General features: G+C 47.9%; 1 protein-coding gene across 1 annotated transcript in view; it reads right to left on the bottom strand.

Moving 5' to 3' along the window:
* Positions 1–24,146, bottom strand: part of TULP4 (tubby like protein 4) — a 165,260-nt gene that overhangs the window by 5,647 nt on the left and 135,467 nt on the right. The window contains exons 7-12 of the mRNA XM_006868456.1: positions 13,760–13,984; positions 12,424–12,658; positions 10,551–10,695; positions 8,734–8,878; positions 7,312–7,405; positions 2,984–3,127 (exon numbers count right to left, since the gene is read on the bottom strand). Coding sequence (XP_006868518.1) covers positions 2,984–3,127; positions 7,312–7,405; positions 8,734–8,878; positions 10,551–10,695; positions 12,424–12,658; positions 13,760–13,984 — 988 coding nt within the window. The remainder of the gene's footprint in view (positions 1–2,983; positions 3,128–7,311; positions 7,406–8,733; positions 8,879–10,550; positions 10,696–12,423; positions 12,659–13,759; positions 13,985–24,146) is intronic.

Here is a 24,146-nt window from a genome sequence, read left to right as displayed (position 1 = left end):
TCAAAACATTACTAGAGACCTGACTTACTGGTTGGAAAGAGACTGGTGGTACCCGAGATTCTGGCGCTTAACCACCCTTCCGGTCTGGAGCTGGACTCACCCCACATGCCTCCATTTTCAGCAAATAACAGATAGACTTACAGGTGGAATAACACTAGGGAGGTGTGCACACCTTAGAATACTCATTGGAGATCAAAAGAGGAACATCTGCCCAAGAACAAAATTCAGAAGGCTTAGGTGAGAAGGGAGAGTGGAAACAAGAACCTCAGGGAGGAAGTGGGATGAGTGAAGTTACATTGAGGGGACTGTAACCAATGAGATGCCGTGTATGAATCGTTGAATGTAAAACTGATGATCCGGTCTGTAAACCTTCACCCAATTCGCAAAAAGGAGTTCAAGAAAAAAAAGGTAAAGAGCCTTGGAAACCCTCTGGGGCGATTCTCCTCTGTCCTATGGGACTGCTCTGAGACAGAATCCACTCCATGGCCAGGAGTTTGATGTTCGGTTTAGAGCAAATGCGCACTGCGAGCGAGGGAGGCTCATTTCCTAATTTATCAGCTTGATGGCATTCCCAACAGCAGGAGGGACAGCGCTTCCTTGAGTCTAAGCTGGAACATACAGCTCACCTGTGTGCAGTGGGACTGGACTCGAGTGTTTAAGAGAGAGACCACTGACAAACCACACAGGCCTTCCAGTGTCCCTGCACTCTCTCTTCTCTAAAGGACCTGTCATCAAACCCTCTGAAGCCCCTCCAGCAGAGAAACCCACCTCTCACCAGCAGTCTGCAGCCCAATGCCCAGTGCTATGGGGCAGACAGCAGACGAGCAGGACAATGACTCATCAGGGAATTCCCCCAGGAGAACCACAGGACATGCCAGGCCATTTATCAAAAGCATTGGTTCAGTGCAAGACCTGGGTTCGATTCCCAGCCAGTGCACATGCAGCCACCCCCCGTGACCATCCGTGGAGGTTTGCACGTTGCTATGATGCTGACTAGGTTAAGGGACATGTCTGGATGAAGGTGGATTAGGAAGAAAAGCTTGCGGTCTCTTTCAGAAAGTCAGTCCATGAAAACCCTATCTGTACTGTGGCACCGTGGGTAATGCACCAGCCGTTTGAACTGCAAGGTCGGTGGTTCAAGTTTACCAGCTGCTCCTTGGAAACCCTATACAGGGTCGCTATGGGTCGGAACCGACTCAATGGCATTTAACGACAATGAGGCATGGGACGGCCCCATATACTGGGCAGCATTTTGTTCCGCTGTGTGTGGGGTGCCGGGAGTCAGGGGCTGATTCAGTGGCAGCTAAAATCACCCCCTGTGCTGGGAGCCCCATAGCAGACTCTTCTCCTGCAAGGGCTGCAGTCCTCCAGTGAGGCTGACCATCGATTGTCAAGGGCCTGCTTCTAGTTTGCCGCTGCTCAGACCCGCCAGGACATTCTCTCGTCTCCCCTCTTTGTCGAGTTGCCATCATTAAATGTAAGCTGGAGACACATTGTTTTCTCCTCCCGCTGGGAGCAGCATCATGGTGACAACCAGCAGCAGTGGCTGGCTGACAGCAAGAGCTGGACTGGTCAAACTCTGGAGAACAGGAGGGCACCAGGGGCACTAAGTGTACAACATACTTGTGAACCTGAGACTCTGTGGTAGCTCTAGTACATGAGTCCCACTATGGTGTGGACATGGCTGAGTGAGCCCGCCCATGAGGGACGAAGAGGCAGCCTACTCAAGACCACTACTGCTAGAAAGGACAACAGAAGGAATGTACCCCCACCCCAAGTTCAGAGTCCAAGAGGGGCGCAGAGTGTGCCCCCCACCACTGGGACTGAAGTGCCCCAGTTCCTGCGAGGAAGGGCATGCCAACGTGGCTGCCGCTGGGTTCAGAAACCAGGATTTTTGGGAGTTGTAGGAGTCCTGGTGTGGCGCTATGGTTAATGCACGGGACTGCAGATTCACTTTGAACCTCAAGGTTGGTGGTTCAAGCTCACCAGCCACTCCTCGGAAACCCTAAACAAGGTCGCTATGGGCTGGAACCCACTGAGTGGCACTTAACAACAACAACACTCAGTTGTAAATCCAGGTCTCTACATCTCTAACACTGCAGGCAGACGATTACTCAGTCAAGCAAATGTCTTCTCCAGGAGGGCCCCATGAGAACTGGCAGGTGAATTGAATCTATTAATCAAAGTAGGACCCGCCCCCCACTCCCCCTTGAGAGAAAACACCTGAATTAACTTGAGATGCTACAGAGAGTTGAAGATTTGTAAATTGGAATTGTGAAAACTCAGAACAGATTTTATCTTTAACTCAGATGGACATCACAAGATGCCCACCTGTTCAGGTCTTCACCCAGGAGACAGGGCTGGTTTGGGACACTGGGCTCTCTGGGCACCAACCAGTCCATACCTGGGTGCTATGGGGTCAAATCTAACTCAGGGGAACCCCATGTGTGTCTCACAGATTAGGACCACAGGGTTTTCAATGGGTGATCTTTTAGCTTACCCGGCCTTTCTTCCCAGGAACCTAGGGCTGGACTCACACCTCCAGCCTCTCAGTGAACACTGATACCATTCAGGGACTCCTCTCTGGACATAAATAGGTTCCCCATGCAGGAGAGGATGGGGGCAGGGACAGGGTCAATGAAACTGGGCATTGGTTACGATTTTACTTAGTCCTGCTGGTCAGCCTTCACCTGGAGCACAGCTAACAGAATCACCATCAGGAGAGGAGGAGACGGAAGAAGCAGACTATGGAGAGGAGGCTCAAAGCCAACATAATCATCCATGTTCTGGTAGCTTCTCTCCTTCCAAACCGATGACTACATGTGACTGATCCCGTGACCACACCACATGTCCCAACCTCCTGAGGAAGTCAAACCTTTTCTAAACCAAGGCAGCAGCCACAGCCAACACACTCTGTCCCTCATCGGCTTACCACCATGGCCCCTCTCCAAGGCCCACCAGAAGCGGGCGTTTGGGAACACACCTGGTAAGTCATCTTCATCTTCACTGAAAACATTCGGGTTGAAGACAGGGAGATTAATGTAGTCCATGGAAATCTTCCGCACTTCTGGGAGATAGATGGTCATCTGCCGAGGCTGGAGATGCAGGAGGCTGGTTTTATAGATCACTGGAGGAGAGGAGGCGGGCATGGTTAATAGAGACACATCAGTGGGCAGCAGAGTGTCAGCAGAGGTGCGGGAAGAGGGATGGAGGCTGTGGTTTTCCTGCCATCGGTAGACAGATCTGTGCGTCTGGACCCGAAGCCGGAGCTCGCGTTTCCAGCTGGCCTCCCCAGTACAAACCTGGCTACGCCCACCACAGTGTGGGCTCAGCAACACAAATTCTTGGTCAAGCTCAGCCGCCATACTGCCAGTGACTTGTATACGGAACCACAAATCTCAAATGTGAAAATCATTATCTGCGACTAAACTTTCTCTGGGATGATCTGGGACATAATAAATGCGTTTGTTAAAAACCTTGTTTGCAATCAGATAAATAATTTAGTGGAAATTGTCCTGGTGACAAGAATGCCCAACTCAGGGACATGCTGGTCATTGAGGAGCTTCTTTGGAATGCAAGGACAAGTCGAGGGAGACAAGGCGTCCTGCAGGAATACAACGTTGTTGTCATTCAGGAATAAGTTCCACCTTCAATCTTACCCCACGGTTTCTCTGGACCCTAAGGGTTCAATGGTTAGCAGGAACACTTCAGAGAAGGTCTAGGTTGCAATTAAAGCATTCAGAGGAAACAAAATCCACGCAAAACACAAAGACTTTCTAAGACCAGGCTAACTGGTCGGATGGACTCCTGGTACGGTGCTGTAGGATCAGCACTCGTCTGCGAACCAGGAGGTCGGCAGTTCAAACCCATCAGCTACATTTCAGAAACCCTACACAGGGTCACTATGAGTCAGAACTGACTCGATGACACCTGATAGAAACAATTGGTTGGGTAGAACCTGGTGGAACCTAGACTTCCTTCATGCCTGGAACAGAACTCACTCCAAAGGCTTCTCGACTTTCAGCCAATCAACAGACAGGCCTATAAAGTATACAATCACACCAGGGAGGTACACACATACCATACAAGACCAAGAGGGCAGCATCTGCCTAAACACACGCGCTCTGGAGACAGGAAAGGGCAGGAAAGAAGGATGAATGGAGACGGGGTAGCCAGGGAAGAAGTGGGGAGAGTGTTACATTGACGACACTGCAACAAATGTCACAAAACAAAATGCATCTCAATTGTTGAAGGAAACAGATTTCGCTCACACAAACCACACCAAATAGTTCAAACAAATAAACAAACAAATCACAATGATTTTAAACATCAGTTTCACAGCAGACTAAGTCAGGATGAAAGTGTCAAGTTCTTTTATATTTTACACATGCTTCCCCAGGACTTCTCAGATACAGCACTTCTGAATTGATACTTGCTGTTCCTAAGAGTCATCGAGTTGGTTTGGACTCACAGAGACCCTGTTGAGGGTTTGTGAGAAGTGGCTGGTGGGTTTGGACCTTCCACCTTGCTGTGATCTGTCCAGTTCTGATCCTACAGCACTACCCCAGGGCTCCTAGTGTTGCTTTTGCCTGGAGACACCAAGTCTGTCTCCAAACTGCCAGCTTTAGCAGCTGTACGGCTGCCTGGCCATTGTTAGTGAGCAAGGCAGGATTTCCTTTCTGGGGTTTTTGCTGAGCTGGGGGCTCCCCTGGCATGGGCATTGGGGGGTTCCCTGGTCCTCCATCATCACAAGTCTGACTTGTGTTCATCTCTCTTTTCACAGACCTTTTGGTTGACGGACTCTGCGTGGCTGAGAGTGTTGTTCTGGGTCACTCGCCACACTGACACAGAGCAACCACAGAAAATATCCCAGGAAGGATGACAAAACAAACATCAGCAGCCTCCAGCGAGACAACCAGCTGCTGGGGGCGAGAATGCTGGCAAGACTTATCACTGCATGCCTCACTGCTGAATCTTTGGAATTCTGAATCTATTATGTATTTAAAAAAAAAGGAAATGCAAAAAATTAAAAAGAATTTCTGGACTAGAATATTCTAATAAAAAGACACAGATTATTCACTAAGTGGAGAAGCACCCACTTCTAAAGTCCACTAATGCTGTAGGATGGAGTCCTGGGGAGGCACGGGGGATAATGCACTGCAACGAACGGAAGGTGGGTTCGAACTGCAAGGGTGGCGGGTCAAATTCACCAGCTGCTCCTCAGAAACCCTTTACAGGGTTGTTATGAGTCACAACAGACTCAAAGGCAGTGAGAGAAGGGGGTCAGGTGTCTCTGAAAAGATTACTTAATGGCACACCATGAATCTTCTGGGGCCCTGGGGTGGCGCTGTGGGTTAGTGCGCTGGACTGACGGCAAACTCAGTTTGAACCACAAGGTTGGCAGTTCAAGCTCACCAATCGCTCATCGGAAACCCTATTAGGGTAGCTATGGGTGGGAACCAACTCGACAGCACTTAACAACAACAACAACAACAACAATGTATCTTCTAGAACAGAAGAAGTAAAGAATCCCCAAAGGAAACATCTTTTCCGTTGAGAAATGAAGAGTAAGCACATAGATTAAAGCACTCTCTCAAAAGACGTCACTGATTAGGACAGTGATTTTATTGGGGTCACACAGAAAGCTTTTGTCTCTGGCACTCAAATTCCTCCTGTTGGCTTAGTATATTGCCCCTCAGACAGGCTTTCCCATTTGAAGATTTCTGTTGGCTCATTGGTGAATTGTCTCAATATCCAAGAAATAAGGGCAGAATTAAAAGATCCATGAAGCACATTCTCACTTTACAGGAGGCAGATGGCTAAGTTCTCGGCTTACTGATGTGGGGACAATCATGTCTCCCCAGTGCTTACTGAAATCGAGCGCACATATTAAGAGGGCACTGCTGAGGAGTTGGAGAACAAGCTTCTATGGTCAGCAGACAGTTTCCGGGTTGTTGAGAGTATCCTGAGTCTTTCATTGCACGCGTGTACAGAGATGGCGTAGTGTCTTTCCTAAGTCAGTTTCAGGCTTTACTTATATCCCCCTTCTTTTCTCTGACGAAAGCTGCAAAACTCACAATGAAAAAATCCAAACGCAGCTTAAGTTTCTGAGGAGGCATATGTAGCACCAGTTCTTTTCAGCACTTGATGTGCTAGAATCTTCTATTTCAAAGGATCTAAGTGTACATGAGGCCCTTCTCCAGGCAGGTTCCTCCTGAGAACATGTCCAAAGTAAGTGAGACAAAGTCTTGTCATCCCTGTTTCTAAGGGGCATTCTGCCTGTACTTATTCCAAGACAGATTTATTCATTCCTCGGGCAGTCCATAGTATGTTTAATATTCCTTGCCAATACCATCACTCAAAGGCATCAAGTAAAGTAGAGGGTCAGCGAAAAAGAGGAAGACCCTTAATGTGCTGGACTGGCACTGTGCCTACAGCAGCTGTGAGGATGGCACAGGACTGACTGGGCAGTGGTTCATTCTGTTGTACATCAAGTCACTAGGCTGCGTTATAACCAACTCCATGGCACCTACCACCACCACCAACAATTCATGCAACAACTCTTCAAGGCCAAATCAGGACTTTCCTAAGACCACCAGCACATTCAAGATGGAGACCCTCTCCTGCTAAAGTGGTAGACATGCAACCTAGGGAGATGGGGAGGAGAGCAGTACACATCTTGCACCCAAAACAGGTGTTTGCCCATCAGAATCAAGTTGATTTAAAAAGGATCTTCGGCCACTTTCACTTTCCTCATGGTCTCTGAGTAAGTATGACATCATCTGGGTGGGAGGACAGACAAGAATGAAGCTTGTCAAGTCCAGGTTTGGGTGCCGTTATTTCGGCTTTTCCTGGTCTTGAACTTGTTAAGGACAGGAGATTTATCTGGTATTTAGAAATGACATTTGTCACGATTCACCACTAAGGGCTGTATTGCCAGTCAGTCGGCTTCTCCTTAGCATCTTCATGCTTTCTTTGTGACTTTCTTTTGCTCTAAGAACCTACAGACTGAGACCTGCCCACAGAAATCAGAACACCCACCAGTCTGTTGGAGTTTCAGAGAGATATTTGCTAGTTCTGTCAGATTCCTACTCAGGGTTTTTGTGGAAAGCTCAAAGCATTGCTCCCAAATAAGCTACCTGCTTGGTAAATCTTGGTTGTGTGACGTCACCATGGGTGACGTGTCAGTGTGACGGTCAAAGTGCACAGGCCTCTTGCGGTCATGCAAGCGTGTTCTCTAACCTATAATGACTGTTCAGCCTGAGTTTAAAGTGAAGGGGAGGGTAGAAAACGGGGTGGGGTTTTTATTACCTGCACCGAGGTTGGTTGGCAGGAAGGCGGCCAAGCCCACAATCTTAAATTTGGTTCCCCAGATGTTCGAAGTGACCTGAGCAAGGTAGTTGTGCTGTGGGAGAAAACAGAGACAGCAAACTCACAACCACAAACAGATGTCCTCTCAGTCCTGAGGAAGGCTGTGGAACCTACTGCCTAAAATCCCATAGGCACAAAACCAGGCCTACTTAACCAATGCAACCAAGCACCTCCCAGTCCTCCCTTTCTCTGCCCTCCTCCCCGCCCCCCCACCCCACCCCCAGGCCAGAATTGAACCATGGCCTCAGCTCTCCCTTTATCTGCCAAGAGGTCACTCAGTGACCTTTGAGTCTGAAGTTGGGGTGTCCCATGGCACACCCACATGTGTGGAGAAACTGTGATTCTGACACTGGTGATGGGGGGGGGGTATCCCAGTGTACCTCACACATGTGAAGTTTAAATGGACCACCCAACTGATTTGGTACAATTCCTTTACCACTCCTGGCCCTCAGTCATGGACTAAGAGGCCCCCTGACAGAATTCTCTGCCCTTTGTTCTCAATCAATGATCAATGCCGCCCCTTCCCCCAACCACACTGACACCACCAAGTCCCAACAGAACCCATTCCATTAAAATTAGGAGATACAAAGGGACTACTATGTCCAAGACTCGCATCTACATATATACGTATATGTATGTTCACATATGCATACACATACACACACACACTACAAGGGAGCTTCAAAGAGTTGATGGAAAAATTCCATTATCTTTTCACTCCATTTCTCTACCAACTTTTTGAAGCCCCCTGTATACACATTCATACACACAAGTATCCATACACATATATACATTCATATACTTACACACACACACATTTACATGCACCTTTGCACACATGTCCACACACATCCACCAAACACATGTGTATGTGTTCATACAATCCACACACATCCACACACACCCATGCACATATAGTCACAGGGGCCGCTGCTGGAGGAGAAAAGGCTGGTTACGATTTACAAACAAGGGAACCACAGACAAAGCCTCCCAAGGACTCTCAACAAGAGCTGGGACGTACAGCAGCTGAACTAAGAGTGGGCTTTGGAGAAACGGGAACAAGGTGAGGGGACCGCGTGGGTGGCCGGGTGGTCCAAGTGACGGTGGAGAATGATACACAGTGAGGCACTGGAATACTGGGGTCCCGTCCTACACGCTGTGGAGTTACTGAAGGATCAGACCAGTTTGAGCTGGTGTCCAGGCTGGGAGCAGTACTGGGAATGCCCTGGCCTGGACACCAGCTCACAGTCATACTACTGGAGGGGACAGGCCAGCAGGAGCAGGTGTGGGGAGAGGGAAGTGGGTCGGTCAGGCAAACCCTGAGGAGGGAAGGGGCAGGGGTGGAGGACAAGGTGGCCCCACCTGAGTGATGTCTTCAAATGGAAACTCCCTCCGCGTCAGGCTGGGTGAGCCAATGGAGGTCTTGCGCATTGGTAGGCGGGGGGACCGGGAGACCTCCTGCGTGGCCCGGGACAACTTTGGAGACTTCCGTGCCTCGATGTTGATTCTGCAGAGACAAGGCGGAGAAGAATCAACGTGCAGAGCAGTCCGCTGTGCGCACCCTTCTGGAGCCAGATATCAGAGCCAATCTCTCTAACCTACGAGTCCCCAGCGGCAAGAGGAAAGAACGGATGCTCCATAGCATCTGTGTTAGAATTACACTGAGATGAGATGACATCAGTTACTCGTTCGTAAGAGACTGCAGAGAATAGCCAGTCTTTCTCTCTCCATCTAGGATGACCACACACCTCTTCTGCCAGGAGTTGGAAAAATCCGTCCTGGGGAAAGTGGCAGGGCGCAGAGGTAGGGGGATCATTGCCCACCCTAAGGTCACAGTGTTAAAATGATTCAACAGACTTATCTAGCATTCAAGACCAAGTGCCACAGTGGTTAAAGAACTTAGATGTTAACCAGAAGGTTAGTGGTTCAAACCCACCAGCTGCTCTGTAGGAGAAAGATGTGGCAGGCTGCTTCCAGAAAGATGAGCCCCTCGGAACCCCTTTGAGGCAGTTATACTCTGTCCTGTGGGCTCATTGTGGGTTGGAACTGACTCACCAGCAGTGGGAAGTCTTTCTGCTGCCCCTTGTGTTCTACTGCTGTTTCTCAGCCCCTTCACTTGTAACATGGGGACACGTGTATAAGAATAGCAGCCTTGGTTTTCATAACTAGCACTAAATGACTCTTTTCCTGATGGATTCATCAGGAGAAGGTAGATGTTATGATTCAGCTGTGAGTGACTACTGACTGGGTGAAGTCTGAAAAGGTAGAACTCTACCATGTATCAAATGAGCCGTCTCAGGAGCAAGCGGGGAGAATCTCTCTACCATCAACAAGAGCCAGGAGGGGAGCACGTTATTTGGACCCAGAGATCCCTGTGCACTGAGAACCTCCTCAACCATGGGACAGGAGGCAGTGACAGTGGTGAAGGGGCAGAGGAGACGCAACAGTAGAACAGGAGCCAGAGCACCATACTGAACAGTGGGCTTCCCACCCCACGGAGCAAGTAAAAGGTGAGCGTCTTTGGGCAGGAGGCTCTTTTGTGGAGTGGGGTGCTTTTAGGTACTTAATTGGGGCATCAGGTTTGCTGATGCACGGACTTACAGCCCAGTGCCTTCAGGCTAAGTCTTGTGCTGATGTGCCCTATGGGCATTTATCAGCAGCCTGAGAAGAGCTTCATAACAATGGTCGAGCAGGGCAGAGGCCAGGCCCAAGGGCTAAGGGACACGGGCCCAGCAGAGGAGGGGTTGTCCTGACTGGAAGAACTTGGATGTTAACCACAAGGTTAAATGCCCTGAGCATTCCTAACCCTGAAGTGTCACCTGTTAACATTCCTAAAAACGCCCCTAACTGGAGTTCTGTGTAGCCATGGCAGTGAACTCTCAAACCCAGCTGAGGAGAGAGGGCTGTGGGAGAGACAACTGGTGCCCATTTTTTCTATCCCATTTTAAGCGGCATCCTGGCCGCTGTGTGCTGGGAGACTGGAGATGAGGACAGGTGAGCAGGAGGAAGACCAGGTACACACACCCATGAAGGGCTTCATGGCTTCTGTGCTAAGCGCTCCTCTGGCTGCGTACTGCCTGTGTCAGTTTCAACAGGAGTCTGTGGCAGATTCCAGCACACCACGTGTCAGAGGCACATGAGTCTGCACTAAGGGACAAGACTCCCAAAGCACGGGTTACCTGGGGAGTTTGGGCGATTTGCTCGCTCTGGAGATTCTGGGAGATTTCTTGGCAGCCCAGTCATCGCTCAGCTCAATGTCGCTGGAGTCGGAGCAGTTGCAGCTGTCCACCACGGTGGAGATCAAGCTGTTCCCGTAGATTTCATCTGGTGAGACACACCGGCAGGCAGACGTGAGGGACCCAGACAACTGCCACCACTGTGGACAGGAGGATGGGGTAGGGACTCCACATGACAAGCCCTGCACTGCGAACCACAAGGTCTGTGTTCGAGCTGCCTGCCAGTCTCTCCACATCCCATGAAGATTTACAGCCTCGGAAACCCTGTACACGGTCACCGTGAGTCAGAACTGACTTGACGGCTCTTAACAACAGAACACTACTTTCTTACTCTTAGTTTTTATGCTGTTACACTTTCTAAGCAAACCAGGCAGTGAATTGGCCTACCCGTCAGAAAGGATGTGGTATCTGAGTGTCTTTGGTAGAGAAGGAGCCCTGGTGGAGCTGTGGAATAAGCATCAAACCACAGGGTTGGCAGTTCAAACCCACCAGCCCTTCTTTGGGAGAAAGATAAAGCTCTCTGTTCCCGTCAAGATTTACAGCTGTGGAAATACTATACGGGGTCTCTATGAGTCAGAATCGACTTGAATGCAGCGGGTTTGGGTGGGGTTTAAGTTGTTTCGTCATCTGAAATGGATTTGAAACTCTGCAAAAGTAGAGACACCTTTGCATCGCTCAATTCCTGTATTAATTATATGAAGCACTTTGTATAAAGTAGACATTGAACCAACACTAGTCAACTTTTTAATTGACAACTTTTTAATTCCTTTAATTATAAAAATTATTTTAAAAAAATTATTTTTAAAAGTGTCATTCCCCAAAGGCTTGTTCTGAGTTTGCTATAAGCTGACCAACGAACACAAGTGTGTAGGGGACACGTCAGGAGGTCAGGCATTAAGCAAGTTGTCTCTGAGGCACTGGTAGCTCAAAGGCGGAACTGACCCCTCCCATGCTCAGCTGGAAGTCAGTGGAGCCTTGGCTGCCGCCATGATGCTGAGTGGCCTTCAGCAGAACGTCCAGACTAAGAAAGGCTAGGCAATCCACATCCTACAATCAGACAGCAAAAACCCTAAGGTGCACAGCAGCGGATCTACAGCTCGTTAGGGGGATGGGCAGGACTGGGCAGCATTTCGTTCCACTGTGCATGGGGCCAACAACACCCACGGGAGAGACCTTAGCAACAAAGACCTCAGTGAGAACACGTGATGTTCTGGCTAGCCTTGTGGGTGAGACGTGGGCAGGACTAGGGAGGAGAGACAGCAAGGACACAAGCCCAGCCCCGTCAGCACCGCCTCACTGAGGACAGGACCCTGTGTTCTGTTGGGGTGGGGAGGACCCAGACGAGCCAGGCCTTCTGCCTGGGGGTTCCCGGGGGCTCCTGTGCTAGCTAGCGTCCCAGAGCTCACTAGGATGCAGCGGCATCACGGGGACAATCAGTGCGGGAGAAGTTTTAGGAGGAAATGTTGGACTTCGTACAGGTCCATGAGGAAAGGCTGAGGCTGTGGGTGATCTGACTGTGTGCATCAGGTCGGGCGTGTGGGCAGAGTGGGACTCTCGCTCTTCTTCCTATGCTGTCTCAACAGTGCACTGAGGGCCTCCTGGGCCAAGCCCAAAAATGGAAAGAGGGTACAATCCTTCCTGGAAGCCCTGGGCCGGCTGCCCCCGTCCTCGTCCACAGACCTGTCTACGTGGCGCCTCCCAGAGGGCTGTGAACATGCTCTCAGCGTCCTCAGATTTCTGGGAGCACTCACTACCCACACGGCTGAGGGCTCCATCTGCCCCACGTGCAGAGCGCTGTCTGCAGTGGGATGCCCACCTGATTTGCTATCCGTGCGGGGGTCCATGATGACAAATTCCGGCCGCAGCTTGCTGATGCGCCGCCCCTTAAGGATGGGCACCAGCCCACCCAGGTACTCCAGGTAGAGTGTGTAGCAGGGACCGCCCACCTCGGGGTCATCCTCCGTGCGCCTCATGGTGCAGTGCAGCCGCTCGTTACCAGCTGAGGGGTAGCTGACGAAGTCCCGCATATTGTTGGGGTCTGGAATTGGGGGCTGCAGGTGGACAGGGAAGAAAATGAAAGACTGAGACTCACAAGGCTGAGTGAGTGGGACGTGGGACAGGCCACTGTAGCACGGCAGTGACTCCCAACTTGGGGCGTAAACAGGGACCTCCTAAATCCCACCAGCTGGTAAAACCTGAATGCTAGGGGGCGCCCCTGGACACCGGCAAGTTTAAAAGCCTCAGGTGGTTCTAACCTGCAGTCTCAACCAGGGCTGAGGCTCTGAGCCAAGATTTTAAGGGGTTTTGGGGAAAAAGGGCAGATTCTGGAATTCTGGCATTTGAAAATATACAATTTTCTATAACCAGAAATCTACTTGGTACTTAGAAGCCAAGAGAAGATAAGAAAAAAGATGGTGAAGAAGGGGCTAAGGGCAAACCCACTCACCCACGTGCTACTTGACAGCAACTGGCAGACAGACTCCATGTGCCACTACGGACAAAACTGTCTTTAAAGTGATGACCAGTGTGGCTGAGTATGCTTCCAGCACTGAGTGGGGTCACCAGCCCCAACACAGAGGGGAGCAGAGCGAGCAGGCTCTAGGATCGCACTGGGTTCAACTCCTGCCCAAACGAGCCGCTGGAGCAAGTGACTGAACGTCTCCAAACACATCTGTGTGTAGTGTCACAGTCAGCCTCCATCAGACCCAGTCTAGTAAAGGAGCCGGCCCAGTGCCTGGCACCCCACCAGCCTCACCCAGTACCCGCTGTAATGCCTAGTACACCCATCCCACCATGGAGACGAGTCCATCTCACACCCACGCTACAGGACAGAGGAGAACTGATCCTCAGGGTCTCCGGGACTGTTACTCTTTAAGGAAGCAAACAGCCTCAGCTTTGCTCCTGCTGGAGCTGCTGGTAGCCTTGAACTGCTGACCTTGTAGTTACGTGTCCAGCACCTAACCCTCAGCAGCACTGGACCCAGTGCTCCCAGACACTAGTCACTGTCCCCATGCGTGTGACACTAAGACACACGCCACACAGACGCTCACCGGCGCAGAGCACGTCCCTACTCAGCTGTTCTTGTGGCCCCTCTACCTGCTGTTCTCCTACCTTCTTGCTCTGTGACCAGGGGCCGCAGAGCGGGGCGGTACCTTGATGGTGGGGATGAAGGCTGTGGAGAGGTAGGAACAAAGGCGGGGGGGCAGGCTCAGCTTGCTGACGTCCTTGTCCTCGCGCAGGGCACTGACGATGACCTGTTGACACAACAGCTGCAGGCTGGACACCCGGTGCTCCACACGCACCACATACAGGGCTGCTCCCGACGCCATGAGCAGCCGCGAGTCTCGGTGACCCCAGCAGATGGAGATGATGGGGCGCTGTCAATGGGGTGGAGGGAGAGACGCGCGTGAGTCTGTGAAACAGGCCCCCACTCTTTGTCTCAAGCAAGTGCAGTGAGTTGACAGTTTTGGGAGTACTGGTTTGAAAGACACAGGAAAAACCCCACCGCTGGCCAGTGGTGTCCGAAACAAGCGACCCTACTGGACCCCAGAGTGTTTCCAGGGGAGCAGAATGCCATATCCTTCTCATGGCATGCTTAATGGGTTCGAACCGCCAACCTTTTGGTTAGTAGCTGAGCACTTATTCACTGAGCCACCAGGGGTCCTCAACAATGTAAAACGCGATTTTACAACAGTCCAGTAACTTCACTGTCTGACGTGCAGAACCTCGTGTGACAGCCCCTGGGAACTTAGCTCTGGAGGACACACAGCTTCTACCAGGGCTGGATTTAGCGCCGGGACACAGTCATATCTGCTCCTGACTGAGGCGCTGGTAGGAGACCCCTGGCTTGGGAAGGTCTAGGAGGTAAACCAAGGGCACCTTGTCCCAACAGGAAGCACCTCAGTGAGTCTGGGGACTGCCAGGAGCAGGGGACAGTGGTGACGATGAAGGGGTGGACTCTGGGGAGTGACCTGAGGTCACCACTGACTCCTGCTGACTGGCAGAGGAGAAAAAGGGGGCACGGTCACATCCTGCAGGTCATCCTGCAGTGACCTGGCTACAGAAAGGCAGGTAGAAACCCACACTCGCAAGCCAGAAAATTCTTGTTCTGGAGAAGCTGAACACTCAATGGTGCCATCTGAGAAGATGGGCTGAGGAAGCAGAGGGGTGGCGGGCTGTGGGTCAGGACTTGTCTGCCCGGTGCAGACAGATGGAGCTCACATTTAATGAGGTCTGGAGGGGTTTCAGAGATCAAGAATGGCAGGCCAGACAGTGTGTGTAAGTGACAGAAAGGAAAAGGATAGTCACAGCACTTTAGGGACCAAGATCAAGATGAAAGGGGTCCATGAAGACACTCATAAATAGCCTTCAGGGTCAGCTAATCCTAGTTTCAACTGCAAAAAATTTTTTTTAAAAAACACACAACAAGGCAAGGCTGAATGTGACCCAAGTCCCTAACAGTGTCATTGGGCAGCTTGGGGTCTGAGGGGGAAGCCGTGTCTGCTAGCTGTGGGCCTGAACTTTAAGCCTGGGCCTTCTAGAGTGCTAAAATATCTGTGTTGTGTACTAAAGGTTGTTAGGTACCACTGAGTCAGCTCCAGCTCACAGTGACCGGTGTACAATACAACTAATGACTGCTCCATCCCAGGCCATCCTCCCAGTCAGCCATTGGGGCAACACAGCTCACTGACTTTCTCTTTTTCGTGGATCCTTTCTTTACACCAAGCATCCCCCCCAAAGATAGGTGGGGTCCTAACCCCTGTACTTCTGAATGTGGCCTTGTTCGGACTCTGGTGTTTTGTTTCTATTTAGGCTCAAGAAGGTCATACTGAAGTAGGATGGGTCCTAACCCTAAGCTCCTCTGAGTGGTGTCTTATAAAGGGGGAAAGCAGACCTGGACACTGAGGCACACGAGGAAGACACCATGTGAAGGGTCAGCCACTAGCAGTAAAGGGACACCGAGGGCTAGGCAGCCACTAGAAACTCATAAAGGAGGGATGGAGCGGTTCCTCTCTCAAGCTGAGAAGGAATCCATGTGGCTGACACCCTGGTTTGGATGTCCAGCCTCCAATCCTGCGGGACAATACATGACTGCTCTTTAAAGCCACCTGCCTTGTGGCACTCTGTAACAAGCAGCACCAGGAGACTAAGACAGAACACTGGGAGATGACATCCCATGGGGTGTGACAGTTACCACGCAGTAACTCTCCATGGTGAGATCCAAAAGAATGCAATCACCTCCCGCAGAATGTGATCTGATGTGAGCAGCCCTGATCTCACGTGCTGTAAATCCTCAACACTCATTGGTCTGTCACCGTTAGTCAAATTTACGCATTAACCACGACACCCAATGATGACAACACTGACAAATTCTACTACCTTCTCCAGGCTGAAATTGATCAAACATGCAATCAAGATGAACTGATAATTACTGGTGACTGGAATGTGAAAGTTTGTAGTGAGAAGGAAGGATCAGTAGTTGGAAAATACGGACTTGGTGATAGACACAATGTGGAAGATTGTATGATAGAATTTTGCAAGATCAGTAACTTAGTCATTGTAAATACATTTTTTAAACAACATAAAAGGTGACTATATGCCTGGTGTGGAAGTATAGGAAAAGCAATGGACTGATAACCACGAGGCTGGCAGTTCAATTCCACCAGCCACTCCTCAAAAACCCTATACAGGGTCGCTGAAACAGAACCAACTCGATTAATCTTCACAACAACACCCTGGACCTCTCCAGATGGAATACACAGGACTCAAATGAACGACACCCCATGCTGTTAAGTCACGATGGCACTAACAACATGGGAAGAGACAACGGAACAACAGCATCAGCTAAAACAAGGCCGGGGCAGACTGTGGAACAGATCATCAATTGCTCACATGCAACTTCAGGCTAAAGCTGAAGAAAACTACAGCAATTTGGAGAGCCAAAATATGACCTTGTTTATATTTCCCCTGAATTTAGAGATCATCTAAAGAACAGATTTGATGCATTAGATACTAATGACCAAAGACCAGAAGAACTGTGGGATAACATCAAGAACTTCATACTGGAAGAAAGCAAAAGGTCATTAAAAAGACTGGAAAGGAAGAAAACACTAAAGTAGACGTCAGAAGAGACTCTGAAACTTGTTCACTAGCATAGCGATGCTACAGTGTATGTGTGAAGATTTAGAATTAGAAAACCAAAAGGGAAGAACACGCTCAGCATTTCTCAAGTTGAAAGAAGTAAGTAAAAATTCAAGCCTCGACTCGCAATATTCAAAGATCCCATGGCAAAATATTAAATGATGCAGATAGCCTTAAAAGAAGATGCAAGGGAGAGAGAGAGTCATTGCACCAAAAGGAAAAGGTCAGTATCCAACCATTTCAAGAGGTAGCGTATGATCAAGAGCCAATGGTACTTGAGGACGTCTAAGCTGCACTGAAGGTATTGGTAGGAAACGAGGCTCCAAGTTGAAATCTTTCAGCAAACAGATGCAGCAGCACTGGAGGCACTCACTCATCTATGCCTACAAATCTGGATGACAGCTACCTGAGCAACTGATTGGAAGAGATCCATACTTGTGTCCATTTCAAAGAGAGGTGACCCAAGAGAATGCAGAAATCATCGAACGGTATCATTATTATCACAGGCAAGTAAAACTTTGCTGAAGTAATTAAAGCATGATCGCCACAGTACATTAACAGGGAGCTGCCAGAGGTTCAAGTTAAGAGTCTGAAGAAGACAAGGAACTAGGGATATATCATTGCTGATGTCATATGGATCTTGACTGAAAGCAGACAATACCAGAAGGATGTTTACTTGTGCTTTATTGACTATGCAAAGGCAATTGACTGTGGATCGTAACAAACTATGGATAGCATTGTGAAGAACAGCTATTCCAGAATATCTAACTGTGCTCATGAGGAGGTTTGGAGGAAGACTCATTAACAACCTGAGATGTGCAGATGACACACCCTTACTTGCTGAAAGCACAGAGGACTTGAAGCAGTTACTGATGAAGATCAGAGACTGCAACTTTCAGGATGGACTGCACCTCAATGTAAAGAAAGCAAAAGTCCCAACAACTGAACCAGTAGGTAGCAGCATCATGATAAATGGAGAAAAATGAAGCCAAGGGTTCCATTTTACTTGGATTCACATTCAATACTCATGGAAAGTGGCAGTTAAGAAATGAAACAAAATCAAATCTGCCGCAAAAGACCCTTTTTAAAGCGCTCCAAAATAAAAGATGTTACTTTGAGGACTACTTTAAGGTATACCTGATCCAAGCCATGGTATTTTCAATCTTCTTTGATGCATGTGAGAGCTGGACAGTGATTAAGAAAGACTGGAAATACTGATGCATTTGAAATATGTATTGGTGAAGAATACTTTAAGTGCCATGGACTGCCAGAAGCACAAATGAATCTGTCTTAGAAGTATAACCAGAATACTCCTTAGAAATGAGAACACCAGGATTTCATCTGCTGTACGTTGGACATGTTTTCTAGAGGCACCAGTCCCTGGAAAAGGCCATCATGCTCCGGAAAGTAGTGTCAGCAAAAAGAGGAAGATGTTCACTGAGATGGACCGATACACTGGCAACAAAAGTAGGTACAGGCGTTGCAACAATTGTGAGGACAGTGCGGGACCAGGAGTGTTTGGTTCTGTAGTACACAGGGTCACTATGAGTCAGCATTGACACAACACCACCTAAAAACAACCGCCACCTTTGCCACAGTAATGTTTAAGGTTGTATTACAAAAGACAAGAGCATTTACAGCCTGGGATCCCCCTCTTTCAAGATCAAGAGGAAAGTCCTGATGTTCAATCTCAGCCAAGTGCAAAGCACACCCAGTGAGACGCCCACAGATCCATGTGTTCGTTTGAACAGTTGCTGTCTGCCAGGGAAAAACACCACTGCAAATTTGTGGACTTAATCTCTTTCTCAAATCACACAAAAGCATTATTTTTAGAACCCGTGTCTGGAACTGTGAAGTTGGTAGCATCCAAGTCTTCACTTGCTAGGAACGCTCACATCATGGGCACGTCCAAATCTGAGGCACAAGGCCAGTAGAGTGGTAGCATTTCAGGGTGGATCACGTACCTGTGACAGCGTGTAAGAAAAAAGGGGCCAGGTTCCTCAGGGGGAGGCTGCACTGCTCAGAAAGTAGCGGGAGAAGGGGAGAATGTGAGCTGGTGAGCACATACTGAGCTACCCCTCCCAAGGCTCCCTCTCTACATGCTGCTGCAGGGGAGCTATCTTCACGGGGCGACAGGTCTGGGCTCTGCCTCACTTGCTAAGTGATGACAATTTGGGATACAGCCATTAAGTCTAGTCTTAGCTCCTGAATATAGCAGGTACAGGATGTGAAATACTTCCCTGATCTCTGCTGACACGTCACCATCCAGCCAAGTACCCCTCTAATCATCGAGGCCTCCACTGAGTAGGCAATCAAACAAACATCAGCTGAATGGTCACAATGGCCCACACACATTCTCAGCGCTAAGGGGTAGAGTTAGTGCCCTGTCTTCATGGAGCTTTGAGTCCTCGGTGGCGGGACAGAGACAGTTTAGTATCTGATGTAATAGTCGGGCAGTAAAGGGAAGACTAAGGTGTATCTGACCCAAGCTATGGTATGTATGCCTTTTCAGTTGCCTCTTATGAATGTGAGAACTGGACAATGAACCAAGAACAAGGAAAACCTGATGCCTCTGCATCATGGTGTTTCCAGCAAAGCTCCTGCTCTTGGGTGGCCAACCTGCACAGTGGTAGGCAGTGCGCTGTGACCACTTTACTGTGAGCTGCAGCTCTACACTAAGGCTGGCATCTGGATTCAGGTGAGCCCTGCTCCAGACCTGTAGAACCAGTCCTGGTCAGTTCTCCTGGTCAGCAGAACTCTTGTGGCTGGCTGTCCCCGACTGCCTTCTTGGCTAGAAAGATACTAAATCCCAGCTGTTTGGGGGTCTGTGTGAACTACTTCCAGATTGGATGTCCAGAACAAACACGACATAGGCCTATGGGAGCTCCATCTAGGTCTGGGAATGTCACTGTCTCATCCCTCGCTGAACCACCACGCAGTTCCTTGGCTGGCAGGGAGCCCACCAGAGTTTGCTCCTCTGGGTCTGGCACCTGCGATGGTTTATTCCTTTTTTTTTACTTCATTCTTCTTCTTCTTTCCCCCTCTTTTTCCTTTTTAAAAACTCTTTTCTATCTTTGCTTTAGCCTGGTAGCTCTATACAATAAGCACTGGACTGCAAACCTCAAGGTCATTGGTTCAGGCCCACCAGCTGCTCCATGGGAGAAAGATAAAGCTTTGCTCCCATAAAGATTTAAAGCCTTGGAAAACCCTAAAACAGGTCACTGTGAGTCAGACCTAATGGTACTTAACATCTCTGCTTTAGTTTTCTTTTCTTTCCTTTGGATTTTTCTTGTTCTTTCTTTTCCTTTTTTTCCCCTCTTGATTTTTCTTTGCAACTCATATGGCCACTGATTGTGTTCAGTGTCTTTTCTTTCTTATTTTTCTCTCCTGTCGTTTTCTTCTCTTTTTGATTACTGTATTTTTGTGTTAGCTGCTACCTGGTTTGGTTTGGTTTTTAAATCTTTTCTCCTGAATTATTCTTTCTTTTTCATAGTTGTTTGCTTGTTCTGTTTTTTTCTTTTTTTCTCTCTGTTCATCTCACTCAACTGGGGACAGCAACTGTGTCCATATAGCATAGCCACAGCTGTACCCTCTGCGATGATTAATGTGACAACCATTTCTCCTAAACTTGACATTCCCAGAAGAGTAAACCATATGAATATTTGATTCAAAATGGCCAATACCGGTCCATTTCAGCTCACTAATGCCTAATATATTGACCTTTATTGTTTCCTTTCATTTTTGACAATTTCTAATTTTCCTAGATTCATACTTTGCACATTCCATTTTCTAATTATTAATTGAGGTTTGCAGTTGCTTCTCCTCATTTTGACTTGTGCCCCATCAGCAAATGAAGGTCCTGAAAACTTTAATTCATTCACATCATATGGTCAACTCTACTTCGACGAGGCAGCCTTTAACCTGAGGAGCTCATCTTCAGCATTGTATCTGATAGTGTTCTGCTGCTATTCATGATGCTTTCATCTTCTAGCATACATCTTACAAGGCTCCACTGCTGCTCATAAGGTTTTCATCTTCTAGCATACATCTTACAAGGCTCCACTGCTGCTCATAAAGTTTTCATGGCTAACCATTCAGAAGTGGTCTGCCTCTCCTTCTTCCCAGTCTCTTTCTGGAAGGTCTGCTGGAACCTGCCTACCATGGGTGACCCTGCTGGGATTTCAAATACGGTCCAGCATCATAGCAACACACAACCCATCACAGTATGACATACTGATAGACATGTGGTGGACAATAATTTTAATTTTAATTTTTATACACAGTGATTTAAATACACTGCTTTAGATGAAGGAAAGAACAAATACAGTAAAACTCAACAAAGACACTGAGGGACTAAACAACACAACCAATCAATTTGACCTCATAGACTTACACAAAGCATTTGACCCAACAACAGCACGATATACTTTCTTTTCTAATGCACATGGAATATTCTCCAAAACAGACCATATGTTAGGTCATAAAGCAAGTCTCAATAAATTTAAGAACATCGAAATTATATAATGTGTCTTCTCAGATTACAATGCTATAAAATTAGAAATCAATAATAGGAAGATCAAAGAAATAAATTAAATGCAGGGGATTTAATGACACCTTGCTTAAAAGGTACCGGGTAGTTGCTATTGTTGTTGTATAGGGTTTCCAAGGCTGTAAATCTTTACGGGAGCAGAAAGCCTCATCTTTCTCCCGTGGAACAATTGGTAGTTTTGAACTGCCGACCTTGAGGTTAGCAGCCCAACTTGTAACCACTAAGCTACCAGAGCAGTTGTTGTTGTTGCTATGTGCTGTGGAGTCGGTTCCGACTCATACCAACTGTGTACAGGGTTTCCAAGGCTGTAAATCTTTATGGGAGCAAAAAGCCTCATCTTTCTCCTGTGGAACAGCTGGTAGTTTCAAACCGCTGATGCTGAGGTTAGCAGCCCAATTCGTAACCACTACGCTACTAGAGCTCCACCGGAGTAGTAGAATAAAATATGAATTTAAAAAATTCTTGAATCAAATGAGAATGAAAACACAACATACTAAAACCCAGGGGACATAGCAAAAACAGTGCTTAGAGGGCAATTTATAGCAATATATGCACATATTCAAAAAGAGCAAACCTAAATCAACACCTGAACCCAACATCTCCAACAATTAGAAAAAGAGCAGCAAAGTTCTACTGTGGCCACCAGAAGAAGAGCAATAATAAAAATTAGAGCAGAAATTAGTGAAACAGAAAACCAGAAGAGGCTAGAAAGACTGGACAAGAAGTTGGTTCTTAGAAAGCATTAGTAAAATTGACAAATCACTGGCAAATCTAACAAAAGAAAAGTAGGAGATGATGCAAAAATCATGAAGACAAAATTATGAATGACATCACAAAAGAGCCAACGGAAATAAAAAGGATAACAAAATACTCTGACTCATGAAGAAATAAACGTACTCCAACAAACTTGGAAATCTGTAAGAAATGGACAAATACCCAGAAAAATACTACCTACTTAAACTAACAAAGGAAGCAGAAAACATGAACATACTTATTTAACAAAAGCAGATATTAATCAGATCATTTAAAAAACACCAACAAAAAAATCCTGGGTCTAGTCGGCCTTACTGGTGAATTCTTCCAAAAATCTAGAGAAGCGCTGACACCAACTCTACTAGTCAAACTATTTCCAAACACAGGAAAGGATGGAAAAGTCCTGAATACATTTTATGAAGCGAGCATAACTTTCACACCAAAACCAGGCCAAAACACGATGAACTAATATAGAAAATAATATACCTCATGAACATAGATGAAAAATTCTCAACAAAATCGTAGTCAACAAAATGACCAAGTGGGATTCACACCAGACATGCAAGAGTGAAGTATGGTGTGGGAAGAAGGCAGCCAGATTGCGCCTTAGACATGAGGATGGTAAGACTGTCTCTTGTACTTTGCACATTATCAGGAGGGACCAGTTCCTGGAGAAGGCCATCAAGCTTGGTACACTAATTGTTAAGTGCCTCTTCGAATTCACAGTGGCCCAGTATAGGATTTCTGAGAAACGGCTGGTGGGTTTGAAACACTGACCTGCCAGTGTCCATCCGCCAATGTCACACCAGTCCAGTAGCAAGAGCCAATGAAAAAGAGGACGACTCTCAACAAGATGACGTGACCCGGTGGCAGCAGCCATGGGCTCAAATATAGCAATTGTGATGGTGTAGGACCAGGCAGTGTTTTGTTTTGTTTTGCTTTTTTGAGGATGGCACATGATGGGGCAAGGTTTATTTCTGTTGTACACAACATCGCTATGGGTCAGAATCAATTGACAGCACCTAAAAACATTGGGGAGCTATGGGCTTAGAGGAGTTAAAAATACTAATACATAAGCATACATTATGTAGTATGTTGTTGTTGTTATTAAGTGCCGTCGAGTCGGTTCCGACCCATAGCGACCCTGTACAGGGTTTCCGAGGGTATAAATCCTTACGGGAGTAGAAAGCCTCATCTTTCTCCCGCGGAGCGGCTGGTAGTTTCGAACCGCTGACCTTAAGGTTTGCAGCCCGATTCGTAACCACTACGCTACCAGAGCTCCTATGTAGTATATTACATGCTTTATCAATGGAAAATAGAGGTATTTTATATTCATGTTTTTTAAATGTTGTTGTTAAGTGAAATCGGTTGATACTGATTCATAGCGACACTATGCACAGCAGAGACAAACACTACCCAGTTCTGGGCCAACCTCACAATCACTGCTACGCCTGAGCACACTGCTGTCATCACTGTGTTAATCCATCTAATTGGGGGGTCTTCCTTTTTAATCTCTGACCATCCATTTTACCAAACATGATATCCTTCTCCAGGGACTGATCCTTCTAGTTAATATGTCCAAAGTACGAGAGATGAAGTCTGGCCATCTGGTTCCCAAGGAACCTTCTGGTTGTACCAGGCAGTGTTTTGTTCAGTTGTATACAGGGCCAACTCCACAGTATCTAACAGTGAGATGTGCTGTGAAGCAAAAACAGAATGGATGAGGGACAGGCAGAGTAAGGGGCCAGTTCAGGTGCAGTAAACAGGGAAGGCTGCCCGAGGAGCTGAGTGTGAGCAGCAGTTGGACTGAAGTTTCTCTGGTTTTATTTGAATCAGGAGCCTCCTGACATCTTTGTAAACAGCAGTGAGCTAGATGGTGTCCGGCAGCCATTACGAGGAGTAAAAGCAACAGGTGCTCTACATACTAAAGGTCACTGACTGAAACAGGAGTCCTTGGGCGGTGCAAATGGTTATGTACTCAGCTCCTAACACAAAATCTGGTGGCTGGAATCTGCCCAGGGCGTCTTGAAAGAAAGGCCAGGTAACCTACTACTGACAGGGCAGAGTCGGGGAAAACCTGACCCTTTGGAGCTGAG

Source organism: Chrysochloris asiatica, unplaced genomic scaffold (assembly GCF_000296735.1).
Source record: "Chrysochloris asiatica unplaced genomic scaffold, ChrAsi1.0 scaffold00117, whole genome shotgun sequence".
In the NCBI taxonomy this organism is placed as follows: domain Eukaryota; kingdom Metazoa; phylum Chordata; class Mammalia; order Afrosoricida; family Chrysochloridae; genus Chrysochloris; species Chrysochloris asiatica.
The sequence above is the reverse complement of the archived record's forward strand: the minus strand, read 5'-3'. Positions and strand labels throughout refer to the sequence as shown.